General features: G+C 45.7%; 1 protein-coding gene across 3 annotated transcripts in view; it reads right to left on the bottom strand.

Annotated features, from left to right (window-relative positions):
- Nucleotides 1–25,373, bottom strand: part of LOC144595870 (fibronectin-like) — a 114,421-nt gene that overhangs the window by 45,714 nt on the left and 43,334 nt on the right. For all 3 annotated transcript variants that reach the window (XM_078403679.1, XM_078403677.1, XM_078403678.1), the window contains exons 19-35: nt 21,947–22,219; nt 19,954–20,220; nt 19,135–19,229; nt 17,706–17,874; nt 16,699–16,779; nt 14,754–14,945; nt 11,930–12,109; nt 11,044–11,133; nt 8,897–9,163; nt 7,493–7,609; nt 6,652–6,816; nt 4,632–4,787; nt 3,056–3,169; nt 1,793–2,062; nt 1,436–1,623; nt 1,245–1,332; nt 641–817 (exon numbers count right to left, since the gene is read on the bottom strand). In XM_078403679.1, coding sequence (XP_078259805.1) covers nt 641–817; nt 1,245–1,332; nt 1,436–1,623; nt 1,793–2,062; nt 3,056–3,169; nt 4,632–4,787; nt 6,652–6,816; nt 7,493–7,609; nt 8,897–9,163; nt 11,044–11,133; nt 11,930–12,109; nt 14,754–14,945; nt 16,699–16,779; nt 17,706–17,874; nt 19,135–19,229; nt 19,954–20,220; nt 21,947–22,219 — 2,889 coding nt within the window. The remainder of the gene's footprint in view (nt 1–640; nt 818–1,244; nt 1,333–1,435; nt 1,624–1,792; nt 2,063–3,055; nt 3,170–4,631; nt 4,788–6,651; nt 6,817–7,492; nt 7,610–8,896; nt 9,164–11,043; nt 11,134–11,929; nt 12,110–14,753; nt 14,946–16,698; nt 16,780–17,705; nt 17,875–19,134; nt 19,230–19,953; nt 20,221–21,946; nt 22,220–25,373) is intronic.

Raw genomic sequence — 25,373 nt, 5'->3', positions numbered from 1 at the left:
GCCACTGGAGTGCTGGTGAGTGACGGAATATGGGGGAAATTGATTGGAATTTGGGCAGAATAAAATGGGGTTCGAGTAAAATGGTCGCTTGATGATTTACACGGACAAGGTAGGAATTACTGCAGGATTGAAAATGATAAACAAGGAGTGACTGACTCCACTGGCAAGTCAGTAATTGTGAGAACAGTGTTATGGTAAGTGGCAAAATAAATAAGTTTTTTTTTAAACACATTTTCATGAGCTAAAATGCAAAACCTGAAATGCCAATGGAAGACAATTCACTGCATTAATTCCTTGGCTCACACATTTTCACTCTAATGTTTTGGACTCTTTAGAGTATATGTCTTCCGCAAAAAATAAATAAATTACTGTTTCCTGGAACACATCACTTTTGTGAAATCAAGGAAGAAGCTGCAGTAACTTCTACAAAGAGAAAAGGATAAATCTTTGAGGGGAGTGCTATGAAGAGCAGGGTGAATCGAGGATACTTTCCAAGAGCTAGCACCAAGATGGGCCAAATGATCTCCCCGAGTGCTGCATCTGTCTATGAGGCACTGTCGAGTGTCTGGTAGAAGGAGTTGGAAGTATTACGGACTGAATTACTTAATCTGAAGGCAAGAGCAGATGCCGTAGGCTTTACCTGTGATGGTGTAGGTGCGAATGTTGGGCCCCAAGACCCTCTGGATGGTGTCACTCATGATAGAAGGCACAGCGTTGATCTGGAAGCCAGTGATAGGTTCTGCCTTGGTGCGCCATTGAAGGCTGATGGTTTTCTCCGTCACACCGGTGACTTGAATTCGGCGCGGTGAACTAACATCTGGAACATGGGTGCAACATCAGCTGTCAGGTACATGGTTAACCCTCAGAGATTTGTTACCAAACACACGCTGATTCGTGCACAATGGGAGGTGGCCAGAGACATGGGCTAGTAGGTGTAGATGTTTTTGCTGTTCTTAGATGAGTGAAGGAAGGGGCAGTTTGAGAACCATGGCAACTGAAGGTATTGCTGCCAGTCAAGGGGAATGACAGAAATCACAGATATACAAGAGGTCAAAGTGGGTAGCAGAGATTCGAGGTTGGGGAAGGCAAGAGGACATGCCAGGGAATAAGCCAGCAGGTAACAGTCAGGTCCTGGAGGCTGAGGGATTCACAAGGCAATGAGAAAAGGCAGTGGGAAAAAGAATGGAATTGGAGGAAAGGTTCTGTGGACATTTGCGGGAATTAGGATGAAGTAGATGACTCACTGTCCAACGTCACTTTGATTCCATGCAAGGCCTCACTCGTCATGATATCTTTGACAGAGTAAACCATAATGTCATACTTCGTCGCAACCTGTGTTTAAAAATAAGATTGCACAGCAATTACACAGAATGGAACAGGTCATTTGACACAAATCAATGATGGTCTTTGCAGGGATGGGATGGGGCGCACTCACCATGAGGCCAGAGATCGTGGCGCTGGTGTTATCTGGGCCAAGGTTCAGTTTCTGGCTTGGACCTTTCACCTCCCTTGGTCTCACTATCACATTATAACCAGTCACTGGGTAAGCAGGAGCATGCCAGCTTATCGTCATACTTGTTGGAGTCACCTGCATAAACTCCAGATCGGTCGGTGCTGGAATGGCTGCAAGGTAAGAAAGAAAGGGAGTTTCTCATCTGAGCAACATTATGAAGCACAAGTGCTTTCTAACCAACAAAGGACTTGTGACGTGCACTCATCCTGTGCTATAGCTAATTTGAGAGCATTAGTTTCACCATCAGTTGCTTACAGATCATGAGTTGTGGATGCCTACCTGTACTATGTGTACCCATGAAAATGGGGATATTCTGGTCTCCAGTTGTACTGTACACCCGCACTGTGTAATCCGTGCCTGAGCGCAAGCCAGTCAGCTTGACGGAATTATCCTTGGAGTGGGAGGTGGATGTGATTGTACGTTCTCCATCCGTGGGATTTGAGTAGATTATTTTGTAGGGAATGATCTTGCCGTTTGGACTCTCCCACTCCAGACGCATGGAATCCACCTCTACATCCACAAAGGTCAGCTTTTCCGGTTGATCTTGGACTACCAGGTGAGAAATAAGAGGAAGCAACAAAAATAGTTTAAACGTCTTCTCTCGACTGGCTGCCATTGTTTGTGCCGGGGCTGGATCATGACTCGAGAAAAGAGACCACCCGAAACTCAACAGGAACGTAGTTGTGGTTATGGGGCAGCCCTTTCCAATGCCCTCCCCACCCTAAACAGTTACAAACCAGTCCTGCATGTTTGTTTTCCCATTCTCTGCAAAGCATTAGTGTTCCACATCAAAATTTGCTGGGCACAGCCTTTTCCACAGCTTCCCAGGGTAAGTTAAAACTGCAGCAATGTATCTAAACAGCTGATCAATAGAAGGGAAGGGCTTCAACCCTGCAGTCCATCTGACTGAAGGGCAGTGCTGAACTTGTTCAGGGATGGTGTCTGGTGTAAACGTGTCTTTTAAAGCAAAGCAAAAAGCCAGGAAACCGGAATAGGTAGTGAAATATATGGCATGACAGCAGTTGGGTGTATAATACTGGGTTCCCTTTCACGTCCGAGAACATGGAACACCAAAAGGGCAGGCTTTCACCAATCTCAGTGTCTAGTTTAGAATAGTGAGGCCAGCTCCACATCACCAGCAACCTGGCCTCTCCGGTGGGGACCAGACTCAATCTGCCAGGATCCAGGTTGCATCTTAGGGACAAGGCAGGACATAGTGACCAACTTCTCGCTGCATCGTAGGGACTAGGTTCCCCTAACACGAACCAGGGCTTCAACATTGGAAGCTCTGCCCTCTCCTGCACACTCCCTCTGGCATTGGATCCCAGCTAACGCCCATCCGTTAAATCCTTGTATACCAAGCCCACTCCCGCTGATCAAAGGTAAAGCCAAAATGGCGAGAGAGCAAGCCTGCTTAAGACATTTATCAACCATGGCTAGCCAAGGACTTCCCAAAGGACTGCCTGCAATGTTCAGTTGATCACTTGGGTGCTTTGTAACGCTCCCCCATGCTCAGTGTCCCACACCTTCTGAAGCACCTACCAGTGACTGATGAGTCAGTGAGGGCTGTGCTCTCTCCATGATCTCCCAGAGCGTACACACTGACCAAGTACTCGACCTTTGGCGACAAGCCATCAAGAGTGAAGTGGTTCTGACCTGAAAGTAGAAGTAGATGTCATAGAAAGGTGACATTCCGCCTGAAAGTCCCATTATACTCTGTGTTCATGCCACGACCTATTCTAAGTTCCAGAGACAAACATTTTCCCTAATTGCCTGCCCATTTGAAAAGGTTCCCATGTTAATCCCCTTCTATCAGGAACCTGCCATAGTTTGGCTGCCCTCTCTGACTGGAGGTAATCCGTAGGACCACCAATGATCAGCTCTCTCAAAACATCCAACTCCAGACAGCCTCTTTTCCTCTCACACACTTCACCCTCTTTTTTCATGCTTGCTTTAACACAGCATGCCCCATTTCCTGTACTTTTACCTCACCGTGCTGCATTTCCCATTCTCCCTTTAAACTGAAGGGACTCCATTTCCCTTGTTCACTTTAAATATTGCAACTATTCTCCACACTCCCTTTTAACTAATCAAGCCCCATTTCAGACTTTAAACTAAACTTGTTTCAAAGGAAAGTTTATTGAAGTACACGTTTTAAAAAAAGGGTGTAGGGGTAATGAGTATCCTCCAATATTTTGGAAAATCTGCTAGTTCTGGATCAACAGTGTGTTATTGGCATATCAGAACTTGTCCAGTAACTTTCTCCCACCATCCCAGTCCATTTGGGAATAGAATATTCAGGCCCAATCCCTATCTATGCCAATCAAGTTGACCAGCCAATCTAAACCCACTTGCCTGAGCCTGGCCCACATCCCTCCAAACCTTTCCTATTCATGCAATAAATTCCTCCCCACCCAAGCCTTTAGCACTGTGGCAGTCCAAGCCAATCTTTGGATGGTTAAAACCCTCCATTATTACAATCCTATTATTCTTGCACTGTCTGTGACCTCCCTCCCTACATATACCTTCCTCCAACTCCTGCTCCTATTTGGTGTGGGTGGGGGCTATGGTACAAACTCAAAGGATCATTCCCTTCTTATTTTTCAGTTCCACCTGTATAGCCTAATGGACAATGCTCCATGTGTATCCTGTCTAATTACCACTGTGATGTACTCCTTGATCAAAAACACAACTCCTCCTCTCTTACCTCCACCTCTACCCTGCCTGGAGCATTTGTTCCGGGATCATAGATCTGCCTGGCTTGTCCTCCCTCAGCCAGTTCCATGGGTCTATCCATACCCCGAGTCCATATGGCTTACCTGTCTGGCCTCTTGCATTGAAATAATGTATAACTTGTCTACAGCCCCCTTTTGCTTCCTGCCAGAACGAGGGGTCCTAAAATAGGAATAAGCCCAAGCCATTCCCCAAGCCTTTCCACGTTTCAGTTCCTTTACCTCCACTCATGAAGGAGTGACCCTTGTAGGGGTATCAACATAAAGTCACTTAAAAAAACATTACGCAGATATAAACACCAGGTAAATGGCATGAGTCACACTAACAAACCCGACACCCTCGCCCCCCAATAAATAGCTCACGGTCGAGCGAACTGGAGACGCACCTGACGACACAGTCCGACTTATAACCGGGCCAATCCCGTTCTTCGGTACACTGGTGATCCTGTAACCTTTAACTGATGCAGTAGGTGAGGACCAGCTGATGGTCACTTTCTTGTCTTTCCCCACCTTCACCTTCATCACAGTCGGCCTGTCAATCTCTGTAGGAAGAAAGGACAGATTCTCGGGTAAAAGAGCTGGATTTGCTCACGCCATGCGCGTCCCAGAAGCAGCTTGGAGATGCCCGCAAGATGGTGGTTTAAGAAATGGCCAAATCACTTGCTGGACAGAGGTGGAGAACATCAGCTATTTACTTGTGCTCCCAATCCCATCTCCACAAAACTGAACAGGGAATGGCCCGGCTTTAGATCTAAAACCCATGACAAGCCAGGAAAGCTACTCTCCAAAGCAGATGCAACTGGGTGAAATACTCCATCCCCAGTCAAAGGCCTCTTCTCCCTGTCTGGAAAATACCTGCAAGCAGCACACAGTGTGATGCTCAGGGCAGGAGCCCTTTCCCAACCTCCAACCTGTTTCCGTGAAACAACCTGTTTGGACTGGTTATCAGAGTGTCAAAATACCATGACACCCTTATTTTTGACAGCAGCAAATCATAAGAAACAGAAGTAGAATTAAAACCATCCCATTCTTTCTGACCTGCTGAGTCTTTCCAACACCTACTGGGTTTTTTTCCAGATTTCTAGCAGGAAGAACAAATCAGGTGTAGACCATTTGGCCTCTCATGTCTGCCTCCCAACTCAATTAGATCTCCTTTTACATTCCTGCACTAACTTCATAACCTCCATTCTCTTAATATGTACAAGATCTTATCGAGCTCTACCCTGAATACATTTAACGACAGCCTCCGTCTTCTTGGGTAGAGAATTACAAAAATTCACCACGCTCTAAGCAAATACATTTCTTCACAACTCTATCCTGAATGGCTGAGCCTTTATTTTGCCTGCAGTTCTAGAAAACCCATAACAGGGGAAACATCATGCTTCTCACCTAAACAGCAGGCAGAGATCATGCTGGATAGAGAAAAAGTTAATGTTTTAGGTTCAAGCCGCACAAGAATGTTGTTCATCTTGCAAGAACAGATAGTGTGAAGCCAAGAGTAAAGTGAGTTGAGCAGCACCTGTGGAGGTGAATAGGTCCTGACCCAAAACTACCCGTTTCCTTCCACAGATGCTGCCTACTTCTCTCAGTTCTTCCACCAGCTCTCAATTTGTTTGGTCCAGATTTCAGCATTAGCAATCTTCTGTCCTTCCATTTACTACTCTCGATCTAGTGTTGACTTGCAGCATTTGCCTCCAAAGATATTGCTTCACCCGCTGAGTTCTTCCAGCATTCTGTTGCTTAATAACCAGATAGTCTGTCTACTGAATTTATATTATATATTAATACAGATTAAAAGTAAAAGGTCCGGAAGGGAATTGTGGAAGACGTTTCTGCCAAATGAGGAATACGATGAAAGGGGCAACACAAACACACGAGTCAATAGCTAGTTTCAAAGTGGAATTGGGTAAAGATTTGAGGAAAAAAGTTTGTGTGGTGAATGGTAAGGTAATGAAAATAAATATATAGATCTTTCAAATATCCATCCCTGGAGAAATTGCCAATGGTTATCTTACTTTGCTCCATCGATTTAACGCCATCACAGATTAACACCATTGTGGTGACATGGTGGTGCAGCAGTTACTATTCCTGCTTCGGTTCTAATGACCCAAGTTCAATCCTGGCATACAGCATTATCCGTGTGGAGTTTTCACCTCAACCGGTGACGACATGGGCTTTCTTTGGGTGTTTGGATTTTGTGTTCCCACAAAATCTATCCTCTCTGGACATATTTCCAAAAGCAGGATTAACCCAGGTTGGCTTGGTTAATTGGCCACTCTAAATTGCTCCTTGTGTGAGTGGGTGGCAAAACGTATCCTGGGAGAGTTGATGGACATGCGAGAAATGACAGTGGGAGATGGCAAGACCCGATGAGCTGCACGGCCTCCCACGTTACCATCCTCCTACCTGTCCTTTCGGTGCCCACGACGGGTTTGCTGGTTGCCGGACTGTCACCACGGCCGGTGACGGCATACACAGTGACGGTGTACTGGGTGTCTGGGCGGAGATCGGTGATAGTGGCCGTTGACTCAGATCCCTGCACCATCCTCTCCTTCACTGGGCTGCCACTTCCTGTTGTGGGGCAGAGGGGGTTTAGAACAAAATAATGCGCAGTGACTATAACATCGGGCGTGAGACTGTCAATGAGAAACTGTGTGATTTTGCTTATTTCACATGCAGTGATCGGAAACTCAGGAATCACTGGCCTTGAATGGACATCTAAGGCACAATTCAAGGTCACTGCTACCATATTATGAGGTCCAGGCCCACATGACAGCTTGTTTCAGGTTTTCAGATCAATGGATCAAAGAGTTGTGTACGAAATTTCATCAACCACTCGAGGCAAGTTGAAGGTTTATTTTGTGATCTGCCAAAATTTAAGGGCTTTCATCTTCCCAATTACCTCTATCCCTGCTAACACTCCAACTCTTCGGTGGACCCACCTTTACATAAAACCAAGGTGTGACGATATCCACCCTCTCCCCACTCTGGGCACGAGCACGACCAAGATTCAATATCTCCGCAATCGTCGTGAGAGCACTCATTAGGTTCAAAGTCCCCAAAACTTTAACCCATTTGGGTCTAGTATTGGCCTTGCATTTGTTGCACCGACAATCGGGGTTTAGTGTGGTGCCAGAATGGTGTTCTAGTTCGAGACTCCCAAGGCCCGGTATTCCGTCACCGTTGATGACATTAGATATAGGAATGTTCTGCCGATAGGTCGGTTGGGGAGTAAGCCAGGACCTACCAGTCTCTCCATAGGCGATGCGGTAGAATCTGACAGTCAAGGGTGGTGGGGTCCAACTGATGGTTAGGCTGTTAGGTGTAGACGTGGTGAATTCCAAGTTGGTTGGGGAGTCTGAGACTGCAGAGCAGGGAGTGGGTTTGGAAGTGGAGAAAAAACAGTGGAATTAATCAGTGTTAAATGTCCAACCCTCTACCCTGGCTGTTTTAGACAATTCTCACGATGAAATCAGCCTGGGAAGTCCTGCACACAATGTGGAGGGTGGGTGCAATGAACCTTTTAAGTATGGTATTTGCCCACCTCCCCCTCTCGTGGGTTAGAGAGAGCCACAAAGAGCTTGTTGGACACAAGACCACACCAGTTTATATGCAGGAAAGATCTGGGTTATTATTGCACCTCCCATGAACTCAGGCCACTACAATCAACATACATGAAGTCATTGAAGAGCAGCCATGTTGCAAGGTCACAAACAATGCACAGCATGCAACAAACAATGCCCAAATGTGAGACCGCTTGTTTCAGTGACGTTGGCTGAGTGATAAATTTGATTTGAAAACCTTCTTTGGCTCTTCAAAGTTGCCCAGGGATCTTTAATGCCACTCCTGATGTCCTTTCTGAAAGGTACAGTCTCAACAGTGCTGCATTCCCTCATGGTCACAATTCATTATGGTCTCAATTTCTTGCTAGTTTCCTGCAGTGCTCAAAGTGCCAATAAAGAGGCCAGTTCTTGGCCAGGCCATTACTAAGGCAGTTATTTGACATTAGCAGGTTTCATAGACAAATATAGAAACAAGGAACTGCAGATGTTAGTTTGCTAAAACAGTCAAAGTGCTTGGAGTAACTCAGCAGGTCAGGCAACATCTCCGAAGAAGGGTCTTGACCCGAAATGTCACATCCAGGCTCCCCAGAGATGCTTCCTGACCTGCCAAGTTCCACCAGCTTTTTTTTCCCCATGTAGACAAATCATGTCTTCACTGTCATCATTGTACTTTCCAGTTCTTCTCAGTTGCCAATGCTCAAGAGGACAAGCTACTTGACTACCACAGAACCCCCACCTCCACCCAACAAGGAATCAAGACGTCTGTGTTTCTCGCCAGGAGCCATCCCAGATAATTAACCTAGGAAGGCATCACACTCTCACATTCGAGCATGGATTCAACCAACACGTGGTGGGGCCTGGCTTAATTTCTTATGCCAGCCCAAAGGATAGTGGTGTTTCCAAACCGCATACCCCCACCCCACCCCCTAAAGAAGATTATCCAGCTGGAAAATCATTCTGCAGAGCACAGCTAACCTGCGGCCCTACCCTGAGGCCCACCTACCACCAACAACAAGGCTGCAGGGAATCCCAACACACAGTACACTGTCTGAATCAAACACCCACACAGGTGGGTACCCTACACTTACTGGTGGAGTGCTGTCTGACCACAGGCAGGCTCTCCTGCGGGCCCCTCACGGCGTAGATGCTGATGATGTATTCTGAGCCGGGCAGTAGGTTGGTCAGTTGGTGGGATGTGCGGGTACCTGGCACCCGCTCTGTCTTCACCGCCCCCCCCTTCTCAAGCTGCACCTGCACTTTGAAGCCAGTGACCTGGACCTGAGGTGGACGCCAGTTCACAATGAAGGAGTTGGTGGAGGTATCAGAGAAGTTAATGCCACTTGGAGAGTCGATGGCTGTGACACAAAAATAAAAAGCAGGGGTTAAAGCAAGCTAAAACATGGAGCCCCTTATCTAGTATCATCTCCCACCTAAGTATCTGCTACCAAATTAAGTCTCTCTTCAACATCATAAAGCTGCAGATGCTGGAAATTTGAAAGAAAAAGAGAATACTGGCAACACTCCACAGTTCAGGCTGCATCTGTGGTGAGAAAAACAGAGGAAGAAGTCCCTTCTTCGGAATTTACCCAAACATTTTCTCTCCACAGAGCGACACAACAGTAGTTACTGCCTTACAGCACCAGAGAACCAGGTTCGATCCCGACTATGGGTGCTGTCTGTGCAGAGTTTGTACTTTCTCCCTGAAACCAGGTGGGTTTTCTCTGGGTGCTCCATTTTCCTCCAACACTTCAGACTTACAAGTTTGTAGGTTAATTGCCATTGGCGTTGTAAAATTGTTCCTAGTGTGTGTAGGTGTACAGGGCGATCGCTGGTCTGCATGGGCTTGGTGGGCCAAAGGGACTGTTTCTGCACTGTATGTCTAAAGATGTTGTCAGCCATGCTGAATGTCTCTAACATTTTGTTTTTTTTCCAACCTGCAGGTTACTAAATGTAACTTATGAGCATATGACTTCAGAACAGTAGTGGCCACTTGGTGCCTTGAACCTACTTCATCATGCAGGAACATCATGGACAATTTTGGGCCTGTGAACACTCCCACACAGCAGCTATGATAGTGCAGGATATGTTTGTAGACCACTCCGAGCCAAGAGTTATGAAAGCAAGGAATTGGAATTACTGAGATTTAGACTGAGGTTTGGATCAGTCTCCAGCTGTTCACAGCCACGAACTTTCATCGTAACTGTAGTACAGCTGGCACCCTGAGAAAGATGCAGTTGGGGTGGACCGCAATCCTGGAGTCCACACCCAGCAGTAACTTGTGGCTGACATATGTCGGTGTTCACCAGGGGGCACTATGGCTCCTCACTTGGCACACACTCCCAGCAAATCTGGGTCTTATTTCCCTTCAGTTTCTACAGCAAATACACTTGGAATTGTCCGTTTGTCAAACAGAAACTCTGGATAACAAGCTCCTCGCCTCTCGGCAACCCTTGCTCAAGGGAAATTAACTCAGGGAGAGAGTGGAGCAGACTGGAAAATGCTTGTGGCATTGTTGGTGCACCTGATGGATTTATTGGGAATAACTACCTGCATACGTTCTTCGTCTTCGGATTAACAAAAAGAAACGGAGCCCCCAGAACAAAGATTTACGAGGGTGGGAGGCTTCAGATCCGAGAAGCTGCACCAGCCCTGAATTTCTGGGATTTTCTTCTCTAAAAACGGCTGGGGGAAATCTTTAAAAAGACGGTGAGGTTTTTTGGGATGGAAGATTGCACATATTTGTTTGTATTGATGCAGAAGAGCAGTTCCATTGAAAGCAATAAGGGGACATTCTGCAAAGCCAAGGGTGAACCAAACACCATGGTTTTTTACTTGGCCTTTAAAATGAACAATATCAGACAATGATAATGACTTCTAATCATCCCTTACTATAATGCAATCTATTGTACACATGTGTGTCTGCCCCTTGCTTATAAATCACCCTCCTGATGTATGTATGTATGTATGTATGTATGCATGCATGCATGTATGTATGTATGGATGTATGCATGTGTGTGTGTGTGTGTGTGTGTGTATATGTGTGTATATCTCGTCCCCTTGGGTATTTCACGTTCCATTAATCCTCCCCATGCATGCCTGGATGTCCAGGTAATGTAGACAGGAAGCGAGAGGTAATGTAGAGAGGAAAGCAAGAGAAGACCCAAGCCTTTGTGTTTCCCCCTCCACTCTGTCCTGCTCCCCACCCAGCTCAGCTGAGGCCTGGAACAATAGTTACCTGTTTTCTGGGTTCCAATCAATGGGACGCTTTCCCTATCATCAATCACACAGACAACCTGCACCATGTAGTTAGTACCAGGCTGGAGATCTGAGGAACAGACAATCTCATTAGAGTACATCAAACCAAGGATGCCTAGATCCTGAAGGACGAATACAAAACCTGTAAATGAGCTCCCAGACGATCTGACACCATGTACCTATGGACAAGTTGCTCCATCAGGAAGGTGAAACGGGTGGACTGACGAGCTGGTGCACAAGGCAAGGGTTGGGGATCCCACTGGCTGTGACAGGGCTAAGTTCAGGACTCTCATAATGGAGGGCTTCAGTCAGGGAATTCTGTTTCAAGGTCTGTGGTAGCAGTGAGATCACTGGGCCAAGCAGCCATTCATCATGTGGCTTTGTCACCTTCCCCCAGAAATTAAGTCCCATAGTGCTTTTAACTAGGCCACCATGCTGGTGTGAGGAGAGGAGATTAACTGCGATATCATAGAAAATAGGTGCAGGAGGAGTGAGTCCTGAACTCACTACACCAGTGGGAGAGGGAGAGACCCAGAACCAGACAATAAGACACTGCCCAGTGGTCCAGTCCAATAAATTTCCTCTCTCCATTGAAAAATTAGACGAAAATTTAAAGTTATCCACTGTATGGATAACACTAGACACACGACTACACACATAAGCAACCATTCTATACACATAGCTATATATGCACTCAAATGATTCTATGCACAAACACACAAACTTTTTCTTGCACACACTTATTCTTACACACACACTTGGATACACACTCACTCCAACCTTCACAAACACAAACCAACAAATGAGCATGTGTGTGTATACGCTGACATGTGTATATAGCACCATCCCTGAAGCTGTGCTCCCACCTGTCAGGACCACCATGCTGCTGCGTGAATGGATGTTGCGGTTGGTGGAAGCCTTATCTGTCACTGGTCTGTAACGTACGATGAAGTTGGTGAGGTCAATGGAGGCTGGTGGAGACCAGTTGACCTTCATGTTGTCTGCACCCACATTGGTGAACCGCAGGTCGGTAGCAGGTGGCACCACTAGGAGGGAATGGACAGGGTCACTGACAGCTCTAGATGTGAACAAGGAGCTCGACCAACACAGACACATGCCGACAGACCGTTGGGTTTGCATGCACACACTCCCAAACACTGGGCCATTCACTTCCTTGGAAGGAAGCATTGGGCGGGGGTGTTTACACATCTCCCCTTCAGAGCCGTGTCTTCACAGAAAGGAGCTGGAAACCACACCCAAACTCTTAGCCGTCGTGCATTTTCAAACCTAACCCCACATTCAGACCCCTATCCATCCCTCGCCCAGCTGTCGTGTGCCCCATCCGCCTCACATGCTGGAGAGATGGGGCCAATTAGCTTCCGCAGCAAGGTTGCAAGCTACTCTTTTCAGCCTTTTTCAAGCATCACGTTTCAACTTAAAAATGCTTTTTAACAGTGTGGGAACTGGGAATCGGGTATGGACAGCAGGGACCGACTGAGCTAAGAATGAAAACTATGGCTTCACATCAGGTGGGTCAGTCACTTAGGAGGGAGAGGCTTTACTAATTTTACCTAAATTAAGTATTTAACAGGAATGGACTGCTTGGTTCATGCCCTCGATTACCATTGGGTCATCTAGTTTCTCAAAACAAAACCAACCCCATCTTAGTTTAGGAAAATAAAACTGCAGATGCTGGTTTAAATGGATGGTAGACCCAAAATGCTGGAGTAACTCAGCGGGTCAGGCAGCATCTCTGCAGAGAAGGAATGGGTGACATTTCGGATCGAGACCCTTCTTCAGACCCATCTTAGTTTAGTTTCGTTATGCGATACAGCGCGAAAACAGGCCCTTCGGCCCACCGGGTCCGCGCTGACCAGCGATCTCCGCATTTTAATATTAACCTACACGCACTAGGGACAATTTTCACATTAATCAAGCCAATTTACCTACAAACCTGTACACATCTTTGGAGTGCGGGAGGAAACCGAAGATCTCGGAGAAAACCCACGCATGTCACAGGGAGAACGTACAAACTCCATATAGACAGCGCCCGTAGTTGGGATCGAACCTGGGTCTCCGGTGCTGCGTTCGCTGTGAGGCAGCAACTCTACCGCTGCACCACCGTGCCGCCAATTTTCCACAATCTTCAATTGCCCCTCTATGCCCACTCCCTGGGGGTGCAGATTTCCACCGCACTTTGTATGAAGACACGATTCCTACGTTAAAATGTGCAACCCCTCTGTTGGGTGCCATGGCCAATGCCGCTCTAGCATGCAATACCCAGACATCCATCTCAGGCCCACCCTGATGTCATGCACACTTTGGGGAGGGTTGGGGAGTGCTGGATGGGGGAAAAAAAAGTGCAGGTGGAGGAAAAAACACCCCAGCGCCATTGTTTTCCGCGAGAGAATTGATGCTGGGTGGGGGTATTAGAATGAGGAGAAAAACGAGCTGAAAAATTCACCGGTTTGCTGCTTCCGAGTAGTTGTAACACTCCCACCACCCTCTATCAGAGTGATGACACTGATGTCGTAATCTATTCCAGGTTCCAGGCCGTGCACAGTATAGTATCCTGTCGATGCGCTCAGAAAGTCTTCAAAAATGGGAACGGACTCCCCCGCCGCTATGACCGTGATGCGGTAGCCAGTAATGACCGAATAATTAAGCGGTGTCCACCTCAAGCCGATGGTCGAATCACTTACGTCAACGAAGGTCAGGTCAGTGAGTTGGGGGATTTCTGGTCGGTTGAATGGCAACAAGGAAGCATTAAAGGTGCAAAACAAAAAAAAAACGAATGCAGCACAGCGTGATATAGTTTGTAAAGAGTGAAGATTGCAAGCGTTCAAAAGGTGATATGCAACAGGATCTAATTGTGCAGATGGAATACACGCCATTATTACAGAACCAACTCTTTAACTTTTCTTTCTCTTTCCACAGGGGTTGCCTGACCTACTTAGTGTTTCTAGCATTGTCCATTTTTATTTTAGATTTTCAGAATCTGCAGTTTATCTGACTACCACACAGGCAGTCTGCTATTGTGGGGTTTAATTCTTGGGAGATATTTCCATGTTAATGTGTAGGATTTCCTCTGTACCATGGCTCAACCAACTGCTTGGTGTCATCCTCAAAGTGATGCTGAAGAAATGTTCTGCACAGACCTATCCTTCCCAACAGTGACCAAACACCATCATTCAAGCAAACCTCTCCTTCAAGAGCAGACAGTCAGACAATGAGGCGCAGCAAGTGGTTTGTTGGGCAGACCTATTGCAGACTATAACACACTTGCCTTTTTCCAACTGTTCCCAACCGCCTCCAAACTTTGGATGATGCCTTATTTGACAATATAAGAGACATTCAGAATCTTCCTCATATCACCTTTACAACGTAATGGAAAGCTTTCAATTGCCAATGATCAAGTTAGTGAAAGGCACAGCTCGAGACGACAGAGCTTAAAAAACTGAAGCAAATAAAATAAGCCCAGCTGTCAATAGAAGCCATTTTGTGGTCTTGGCACCTGCATTTTAAGCATGAAAATCGAGTACTTCAGTTGTGGAGTTGGGAGAAAGCAAGCGTGGTGGTAGCTAGGGTAGGGGTCTGCCTTAGTCGAATCTTGCAGTGTATCAGTCTCTGTCAAATCTATGTTTAAGACAAAACACAACCATCATAAGCCCAGCCCTTTATCTCAATTACCTTGGATTATCTCCGCAGTTAGTGGCAAACTTTGCAACGGGCCCTTGAGGCTATAAACACTGATGTCATATTCAATGCCAGGGGTCAAGTTGTCCATGGTCCAGAAAGTGATGTGAGGTTTCAGGATCTCCTCCATCAGGTTACCACGTTGGCCTGGTTTTGGAGTAGCTCTTACTCGATAGCCCGTGAGACCTGGATCACATGCACACACATGGAAACAGACATATAGAATATTTCAGTAAAAAAATGGCAGGGCAGAGTTTTTCACCATGTAAAATGCCCCAGAATCAAGAACAGACCTGTTAATAGGCTTCCATTACCTGATTGTTGTCTACACTGCAGGAGTTTAAAAACCTATATGGGTTTGCCAGTCGTGTTAATGGGAAGTAAATCCATGAAGGATGTGGCTCCTTGATAAACTGACAGCCGGCTTGGATAGCTTACAACCCAACAAATGGGCACTAAATTCTCCAATTTCAGGTAAAACTCTCCCTTCCTCTCCTTTTTCCTGAGTCATAAAGTCATTCAGCCATTCAGCTCTCTGCCATTCAATCAAAAACAGACACCTGTACCAATCAAAATGTCTTCTACTATCCCAGTTTTTTTACTACTCCAGTATTTTGCGTTCTACACAAGATTCCAGCATTAGCAGCTCCTTTTGTCTCCAACCGGCCCTTTGGGATGAGAATCTGGTGGCAAAGAGCAGAACAAAGTTGTGCCTGCCCTGATGTCAGACAATCGACTGTGTGGCGGCACAAAAGGTTGTGAGTGGTGCCTTGTTTTAAAGCAGTTGAGAAATATGTCAATGCTGGAATGAAAGATGAGGCCTAAACTCCCATAGCACCTTCATCATCCTCACAAAGCTCAAAGTGTTTTAGTCAATGAATTACTTTTTATGGTGGTCGCTGTTGTGATGGAAGGTGCATGGCAGCCAATATTCACATAGCAAGTTCCCTTGAAACAGTGAAATGACTGTTCTTTTTCATTTATAGAGTCTCAACAATTGTATTCTTATTGTGTGCAATGGCTCCATATAAACGAAGGCAGTTCTGGCAGGAGGAATCAACCAGACTGATTCAAGTAGGGGAGTTTCATTTTCAAAGGATGCTCTGTAAAGAGTTGAGACTTTTACAACATGTCACTTTTATCGGTTACAGTAGCCTTTTTATGGAGAATTAAAGCTTATGTGGCTCATAATCTATGGAATACATGTGCAGGGAAGGCAAGGATAGCAATTACATTGAAGAACAAGAGATATGGCTTGCCAGATAGTGGCAAGGAACAGGGGTCATGTTGCAAGTTAAAATATCCATGGGGCTATGGTGGTTGGTGTAGAAGGGTTTCCGGACATGGCCTCTCGCTGACGGTCGGCGATGAGGAAGGAGGCAGCTGAGTGACTGGCCCAACATATGCATCGCATTCTAGCGGGGAGGATGGTGGTGTGAAAATAGTAAGCTGTAAAACGTGACAGGAAATGGTGGGCTGGAAATATGGTCTCACTTGTAACACTCAAAAGTTTTCTGATGACCGGGGATAGGCTTGTGAAACCTACGTGAGCCCTGCGGGAGAATCAGAGAGGAAAATTTTGGATAAAGAAATGTAAAGGGGTGCAGTTGGAGCTAGAGGTACAGAGGTAGTAGCTCCATCATGGAATTATGAAATGGCAGAGCATACTCAAGAGGTCAAATGGCCTACACCTGCTACAATCTTTTAAAACACATCCCTTGCGGTTGGATTTGAGATCATAGCTGTGGGCTTTGTGAGGTGAGGAGATTGACTAGGGTGGTTCTGAAACCTTGGCTACTGTGTAATGCTGCAGATATTCAGGACAGCTCCTAGATCAAGGACATTGCTGTGATATTGAAGGTACTTCTAAGACTCCAAGCTCAATCCATTCCCAAACCCTGCCCAAAAGCAAACCACCCGAATTGTTGGTGAACGTTACCTGGTGTTAGTCCTTCTTCCCAATACACTTTCTTCTCCCCATTTTCCAAATAAATCCGCAAGTTGGTTGGTGGGGAGATTTCTGCATGAGCACAAAAATAATTCAGTTCACAGAATGATATCCCAATATTGCTTTATTTATGAGGCATGTTTCATCCCACCACATGACACCTTTTTCCAATATGCATAAGGAGGCATTCCCATGTCCTATCTTGGTTGGGGTTTGGCATTGGTGTAAGGTTAGGGGAAGATGGTTTGGATTTGGCAACATCTCAATTAACAGCACAAAAAACAGCTCAAGTTTTGTTTTCACTGAGGTCATTAGATGTGAGAATTTCAAAACGTGTGGATCTGAGCTGGTGAAGATTTGGGAACACAGCTCAGTGAAACATCTCCAGGACGACGATCTGGCACAATGTAGGCAGGTTACCAATGGTTTGGTAGTAAAGTCATGAGGATCATGAGGAGTATAGCAAGCCATAGAACCAGGCAGACCACAGCATACCCACCAATGTTGGAGTCAAGGGGGTACTCATTTTAGTTTAGTTTAGAGATACAGCGCAAAAACAGGCCCCTTCGGCCCACCGGGTCCATGCCATCCAGCGATTCCTGCACGTTAACACTATCCTACACCCACTAGGGACAACTTTTACATTTACCAAGCCAATTAACCTACAAACCTGAACATCTTTGGAGTGTGGGAGGAAATCGAAGATCTCGAAGAAAACCCACGCAGGTCACGAGGAGAATGTACAAACTCCATACGGACAGCCCCCGTAGTTGGGATTGAACCCGGGTTTCCAGCGCTGCATTCGCTGTAAGGCAGCAACTCTGTTGCTGCGCCACTGGGCCGCCCTTGTATTAAAGGAGTGCATGGTTTACCATGGCAGATAGAGCTGGAACTGGCCAGGTAAGGGCAAAAGGAACAAGTCTAACTGTAATTACCCTATGAGCCTAAGAAGATTATCTCGCACTCTTGTTTGAGAGTGGCCTCGATCAAAGACTTACTGGTTACAACGCTCTTGACAATGGGACTCTCCAGTTCCTGATCATCCACAAGCACTGTAATGGATACAGTATAATCTTTCCCAGGGGTCAGGCTAGAGATGACGATATTCCCGGAGTCTGTTGTTACTTCATGAGGCCTTTCTCCACCTTGGGAGGGCCGGACACTAACCTTTAAAAACAAAATGAGATGGTGAACAAACATAGTGCAATGACTGTTAGGTCCACGGTGTTTGTGTTATTTATTCGTTTGGGTCCACCCTCAAAAACCCTGCTATTCAAGAAATTCCATCGTGAAAGTCATTATTGAATCTCTTCAAATTATCCTTTGAAGCTGTGTTGCAGACACTCCTGGTGCAAACATATACAACTACAAAACTGCAACAGACCATCAATTGTGCACAAGAATGGCCAATGAAACTTGGTGCTCGTCACTGGACTGAGGACTTGAACCTACCGCATTATAATTCTTTTCCCTTATGACATTGAGTCTATGTCGGCACACAGGGAAACCCATTCCCCACTGATTTTCCCTGCAACCTCTCTTCCCCACATTCCCATCAACTCCCCCCAAATTCTATCACTCACACATTTGGGGCAATTTACAGTGGCCATTTACCCTTCCCAATACACATCATTGGGATGTCACAGGAAACTGGAGGAAACACTTGTTTTTCTTACCTCCTCCAACCTCATCTATTGCATCCGCGGCTCTAGATGTCAACTTCTTTACATCGGCGAAACCAAACGCAGGCTCGGCGATCGCTTCGCTCAACACCTTCGCTCAGTCCGCCTTAACCAACCTGATCTCCCAGTGGCTGAGCACTTCAACTTCCCCACCCACTCCCAGTCTGACCTTTCTGTCATGGGCCTCCTCCAGTGCCATAGTGAGGCCCACCGGAAATTGGAGGAACAGCACCTCATATTTCGCCTGGGAAGCTTGTAGGTCAGTGGTATGAACACTGACTTCTCCAATTTTAGATAGTTCCTCTGTCCCTCTCTTCCCTTCCCCCTTCCCAGATCTCCCACTGTCTTCCTGTCTCCACCTATATCCTTCCTTTGTCCCGCCCCCTGACATCAGTCTGAAGAAGGGTCTCAACCCGAAACGTCACCCATTCCTTCTCTCCTGAGATGCTGCCTGACCTGCTGAGTTACTCCAGCATTTTGTGAATAAGGACTAACTCCAGCTCACTAGAGCTGTAAGGTAGCAGCACTATCTGCTGCAATTCTCTGCCATCCCTCCAACTGAGAATAGGAAGTGCACTCACCGCAATAATCCATTCTTCTAAATTCTCCAACACATACATATTTATCTTTTTGGCCTTGGTTCTTGCTGTTCCCCCAATTGCAGGAAAGTATTCTCACTTCCACCCACCCAACTCCCTTTTATCATCATACGTTTTAGAATCTTAATGTCTTTGTTATCATTTACCTTGAATGATACCCTGGGCATTGGCTTCCAAGTAATTTTAATAGACGTGTCTGACACCTCAGTGTTGAAGTTAGGTACTGGCCCCAGTGTCTCCACTGTGAAAGACAAATAAACTGAATTAAATATACATCTCTGATGGACTTTACTCAGTTTTCTTTGAGGTAGGGTGAAGGGCAGATTTAGTCATCTCAAATTTTCAGTACCATATTGGGTCAGTATCTACTTTGAAGAAATTGGACTGGTTGGAGGGGGAAATTAGTTTCTTCAAACTAATAACTGGTGTAGCTAACAATAAAAAGAAACCGGATCTTGCCATTGGCAGTCAGGAACAGTTGTTAGTACGTGGGAAGGCAGGCATCACCCCCACACCCCTCCTCACCTACAGATTGGCCAACTTCCCATTGAATTGTTTGCCTTATGTAGTGGAAGGAGATGGCAATATAGCTGGATCCGAGACGTCAAGGGGAGGAACAGTGGACATAAATAGTGGCAGAGCAAACAAAGGCATTTAACCTCCACAGCCTGGTGCTGTTAACCCAGGAAATATCATGAGGAGTTATCTTGGAAGATTGCACATTGATTTGAGATTCTGGGTGGGATGAGCTGCATGATGATTGCAAACCACTTCCTCTCCTCACCCCACACCCACCTGTGCAAATGTTAAGCTTCTACTCCTGTGGATGGATAAGGCTGCCATTGAGCCAAAGGAAGAATGCAATGGGTTTATCTGTTGCATAGTTGGTGCTGGTGTTTGGTGCCAGGTAGGGACGGAAGAGGAGAAATGTTGAGGTTTGGAGACACAAAGGGGTAAGGACTTACAAGTCGTTACAGTACGATGAACCCTTGGGCTGTCAAGGTTGCCTTGCTTTGCTATAAGAGCAACACTGTACTCGGTCCCGGGCAGCAGTCCGTTCAATTTTTGGCGTGTAATACTTGGACCGAGCTTGAGAGTTTTGGGTTTGTTGTTGGTCGTCGGGTTCCAGCTGAGCATGTAGTTAGTAATTTTTCCTCTTGAAGGAGTCCAGGTCACCAGCACAGATGAATTTGTGATGCCTACGAAGTCCAGGTGAGTCGGAGCATCAAGTTCTGCATGGGAAGTGAAATACACGTCATAAATCACACAATGGAAACAATGTACAAAATGTGGAGGAGCAGAGACCGTAGTGATCACTGGGGCAAGATTTAGACACAGCAACACACCACTCAGAAGAAATATGCATGCCATCCAACAATAACCTTCACTACCTCAGGCCATCCCAATCCCAGTTGCAGTAAGAGTTCAGTTTTGGTTGCAGGGGGCGTGAAGTATAGCAGTCAATTTATGAATGGTACCATCAAAGATATGATTATGACCACATAACCAGACCTCCCAACATTTGATTTTACAAATTCATAATTTTGATGTCCAAAATTCAGAATTTTCCATAAAAAATCAAAATATGGCATATAATGCAACATTTCAGCAAAAAAAAGTATGCTTGCCAAATTCGCATACGCGTTGCGTTGCTCTACATTCATGTAAGAAAAATGAATATTAGTTCCAACAGTCTGTAGTTCTTGGACTACAATGTCAGGCCTATCATGAGTATATATTCTGCTATTTATAGAAAGGTTATTGAACAGAGATACTTTTTGCGACACAAAGAAAAAATTGTTTTGCTTTGTTTTTTCTATTTTGCTTTTCCTTACATATCTCAATTCTCGTGGTACTGAATAAAAGAACAATGGTCATAAAATGTATGACTTAAGTTATGAAGAAAGAATTGATATATGGACTGGACTAAGCGTACGGAAGGATTTCATAGCGCGAGTCTGTTACCTTACTAACAAGGATCGCAATACAACACCATCGATATTGACCATCCGAAAACAGTTGGTAATTTTGATCACTCCTATACTATCTGGCAGTGTTTCTCAACCTTTTTACCCTTGCAGAACCCTTGAAATAATTTTCATGTCTTTATGTAGGGAACCCCTACATAAAAATGAATCACGTATAGTGACAGTGATCCGTATGGGAGCTTGCTGCACGCAGATTGCCTGATATATTATGTCCGATATACAAGAATGGTTACTGGCCCAAACTTTCTTGTAAAGCTCATCTTGAAATCATGAAAAGCACACTAGAAATTGATATTTTTCCTTGAACGCTATTCCCACATGTGTTCAGTCCCACTTGTAACTCCCTTAGTAGGTTGTTGGTGATGCAGATTAGGATCCCATCATGCTGTGCAGTCTGCTTGGGACAATTCATAATAAGCGTAAAAAATTGGAAATAGTGGAGCCCAGGAGGGTGGGGAGCAAGGACCAGCCTGTTGACAGAGGAGGAATGCAATGCTGCGTGTTTCAAGTACTCTGAACCAAGAGAAATAAAGGGGATGTCATTAAAAACCAATTGAATGACAAAACAATAGTAATTTGCTAGCTGGATTCCTTTTCAGGGCAGTAAGAGTAGGCGAATGAAGTCTCTCTCTCTCCATGCACTGAATGAGGTTCTCCTAGACTCAAGACCATGCGCAAGGTCAATTTGTTTGTATTTTTCTCGCTTGCCGGCACATGGCACCATGGAATTTACACCTCTTTTTTCTGCAGTTTGAGGGAGCCTAGGCGATTGCATTGGAGATGCCATATAACTGAGGATGGGATCCCGCCTGAGCCCAATCCAGTGACGGCGCTAACCCGTGCACCTCCAAGACCAGTAGCAGCAGAACTCCCCTGGGGCGATTCTAGAATTTCATCTATACCTAACTTAACTGTTGATACAGACAATTGTAACAGGCTCCTGGTCTGATTTTGCATTGCTCAGACTTACTGGTGGCTTGCTCCCCAATTAGCGGGCGGCTCTTGATCATGCGGTCTATTGTGTACACATGAAAGCGATAGTTGGACCCCGGCCGCAGGTTGGTGATCTCAGCGTAGCTATTCTTAGAAATAGGCTGTTTGATGACTGGCTGGTTTGGCTCGCTCATCTGTTGGACTGTGACCAGGTAGTTTGGTTTCTTGCCGATTGGTGGTGTCCATGTGAGGGTAATCTTGCATTCACCAACGTATATGAACTGCAGGTTTGTAGGGGCCTTCATGATAACTGGAAGAAACAATGGATATGAGCAAGTGTGATCACAGCAAAATTAACCTCCTTGTCTCCTCCTCCTCCCATTCCCAAGACCTGAGCGTAGGCATCAAGGAAATTGATGATACAAAAGTTAGTGGTTTTGCAGATAGTGACGATGGTTGTGACAATTGCAGCAGGATCTGGATCAATTGGCCAGGTGGGCGGAAAAATGGTTGATGGAATTTAATACAGAGAAGTATCAGGTGTTGCATTTTGGGATGTCGAACAAGGCAGGACCTACACAGTAAATGATAGGCCTCTGGGTAGTGTTGTAGAGCAGAGGGATCTCTAGGAGTACAAGTGAATGGTTCCTTGAAGGTCGAGTCACAGGTAGATAAGGTGGTCAAAAAGGCTTTTGGCTCTTAAACAATAGACAATAGGTGCAGGACGAGGCCATTCGGCCCTTCAAGCCAGCACCACCATTCAATGTGATCATGGCTGATCATTCTCAATCAGTACCACGTTCCTGCCTTCTCCCCATACCCCCTGACTCCACTATCCTTAAGAGCTCTATCTAGCTCTCTCTTGAATGCATTCAGAGAACTGGCCTCCACTGCCTTCTGAGGCAGAGAATTACAGATTTACAACTCCGACTGAAAATGTTTTTCCTCATCTCTGTTCTAAATGGCCTATCCCTTATTCATAAACCATGGCCCCTGGTTCTGGACTCCCCCAACATTAGGAACATGTTTCCTGCCTCTAACGTGTCCAACCTCTTAATAATCTTATATGTTTCGATAAGATCCCCTCTCATCCTTCTAAATTCCAGTGTATACAAGCCTAGTCGCTCCAGTCTTTCAACATATGACAGTCCCGCCATTCCGGGAATTAAACTAGTAAACCTACGCTGCACGCCCTCAATAGCAAGAATATCCTTCCTCAAATTTGGAGACCAAAACAGCACACAGTACTCCAGGTGTGGTCTCACTAGGGCCCTGGACAACTGCAGAAGGAACTCTTTGCTCCTATACTCAACTCCTCTTGTTATGAAGGCCAACATTCCGTTGGCTTTCTTCACTGCCTGCTGTACCTGCTTGCTTCCTTTCAGTGACTGATGCACTAGGACACCCAGATCTCGTTGTACGTCCCCTTTTCCTAACTTGACACCATTCAGATAATACTCTGCCTTCCTATTCTTACCACCAAAGTGGATAACCTCGCACTTATCCACATTAAACTGCATCTGCCATGCATCCGCCCACTCACATAACCTGTCCAAGTCACCTTGCAACCTCATAGCATCTTCCTCACAGTTCACACTACCACCCAGCTTTGTATCATCTGCAAATTTGCTAATGGTACTTTTAATCCCTTCACCCAAGTCATTAATGTATATTGTAAATAGCTGCGGTCCCAGCACCGAGCCTTGCGTTACCCCACTAGTCACTGCCTGCCATTCTGAAAGGGACCCATTTATCCCCACTCTTTTCTTTCTGTCTGTCAACCAATTTTCTATCCATGTATCCATCCCTACGCCCAATATCATGTGCTCTAATTTTGCCCACTAATCTCCTATGTGGGACCTTGTCGAAGGCTTTCTGAAAGTCGAGGTACACCACATCCACCGGCTCTCCCGTCAATTTTCCTAGTTACATCCTCAAAGAATTCCAGAAGATTAGTCAAGCATGATTTCCCCTTTGTAAATCCATGCTGACTCGGAACGATCCTGTTACTACTATCCAAATGCTCCGCAATTTCGTCTTTTATAATTGACTCCAGCATCTTCCCCACCACTGATGTCAGACTAACTGGTCTATAATTTCCCGTTTTCTCTCTCCCTCCTTTCTTAAAAAGTGGGACAACATTAGCTACCCTCCAATCCACAGGAACTGATCCTGAATCTATAGAACATTGGAAAATGATCACCAATGCGTCCACAATTTCTAGCGCTACCTCCTTAAGTACCCTGGGATGCAGACCATCAGGCCCTGGGGATTTATCAGCCTTCAGTCCCATCAGTCTACCCAACACCATTTCCTGCCTAATGTGGATTTCCTTCAATTCCTCCGTCACCCTAGGATCTCTTGCCACTAGAACATCTGGGAGATTGCCTGTATCTTCCTTAGTGAAGACAGATCCAAAGTACCGGTTCAACTCGTCTGCCATTTCCTTGTTCCCCATAATAAATTCCCCTGCTTCTGTCTTCAAGGGACCCACATTTGCCTTGACTATTTTTTTCCTCTTTACATACCTAAAAAAGCTTTTACTATCCTCCTTCATATTATTAGCTAGTTTACCCTCGTACCTCATCTTTTCTCCCCGTATTGCCTTCTTAGCTACCTTCGGTTGCTCTTTAAAAGAGTCCCAATCCTCTGGCTTCCCACTCTTCTTTGCTATGTTATACTTCTTCTTTTATTTTTATGCTGTCCTTGACTACCCTTGTCAGCCAAGAGTGCCTCTTACTCCCCTTAGAATCTTTCCTCCTCTTTAGGATAAATTGATCCTGCAACTTCTGCACTATTCCCAGGAATACCTGCCATTGCTGTTCCACCGTCTTCCCTTCTAGGGCCTCCTTCCAGTCAATTTTGGCCAGCTCCTGCCTCATGCCTCTGTAATCCCCTTTGCTATACTGTAATACTGACACTTCCAATTTTCCCTTCTCCCTCTCAATTTGTAGAGTAAAACTTATCATATTGTGATCACTGCCTCGTAATGGCTCTTTTACCTTGAGTCCCTTTATCAGATCAGGTTCATTACACAACACTAAATCCAGAATTGCCTTCTCCCTGGTAGGCTCCAGTACAAGCTGTTCTAAGAATCCATCTTGGAGGCACTCCACAAACTCTCTTTCCTGGGGTCCATTACCAACCTGATTTTCCCAGTCTACCTGCATGTTGAAATCTCCCATAACCACCGTAGCATTACCTTAGCGACATGCCAATTTTAGCTCTTGATTCAACTTGCACCCTATGTCGAGGCTACTGTTTGGGGGCCTGTAGATAACTCTCATTAGGGTCTTCTTATCCTTACAATTCCTCATATCTATCCATACTGATTCTCCATCTCCTGATTCTATGTCACTCCTTGCAAGGGAGTGAATATCATTCCTTACCAACAGAGCGATCCCACATCCTCTGCCCACCTGTCTGTCTTTTCTACACGTTGTGTACCCCTGAATGTTCAGTTT

This window comes from Rhinoraja longicauda, chromosome 8, assembly GCF_053455715.1.
Source record: "Rhinoraja longicauda isolate Sanriku21f chromosome 8, sRhiLon1.1, whole genome shotgun sequence".
In the NCBI taxonomy this organism is placed as follows: domain Eukaryota; kingdom Metazoa; phylum Chordata; class Chondrichthyes; order Rajiformes; family Arhynchobatidae; genus Rhinoraja; species Rhinoraja longicauda.
This window is presented reverse-complemented; position numbering and strand designations above follow the sequence as displayed.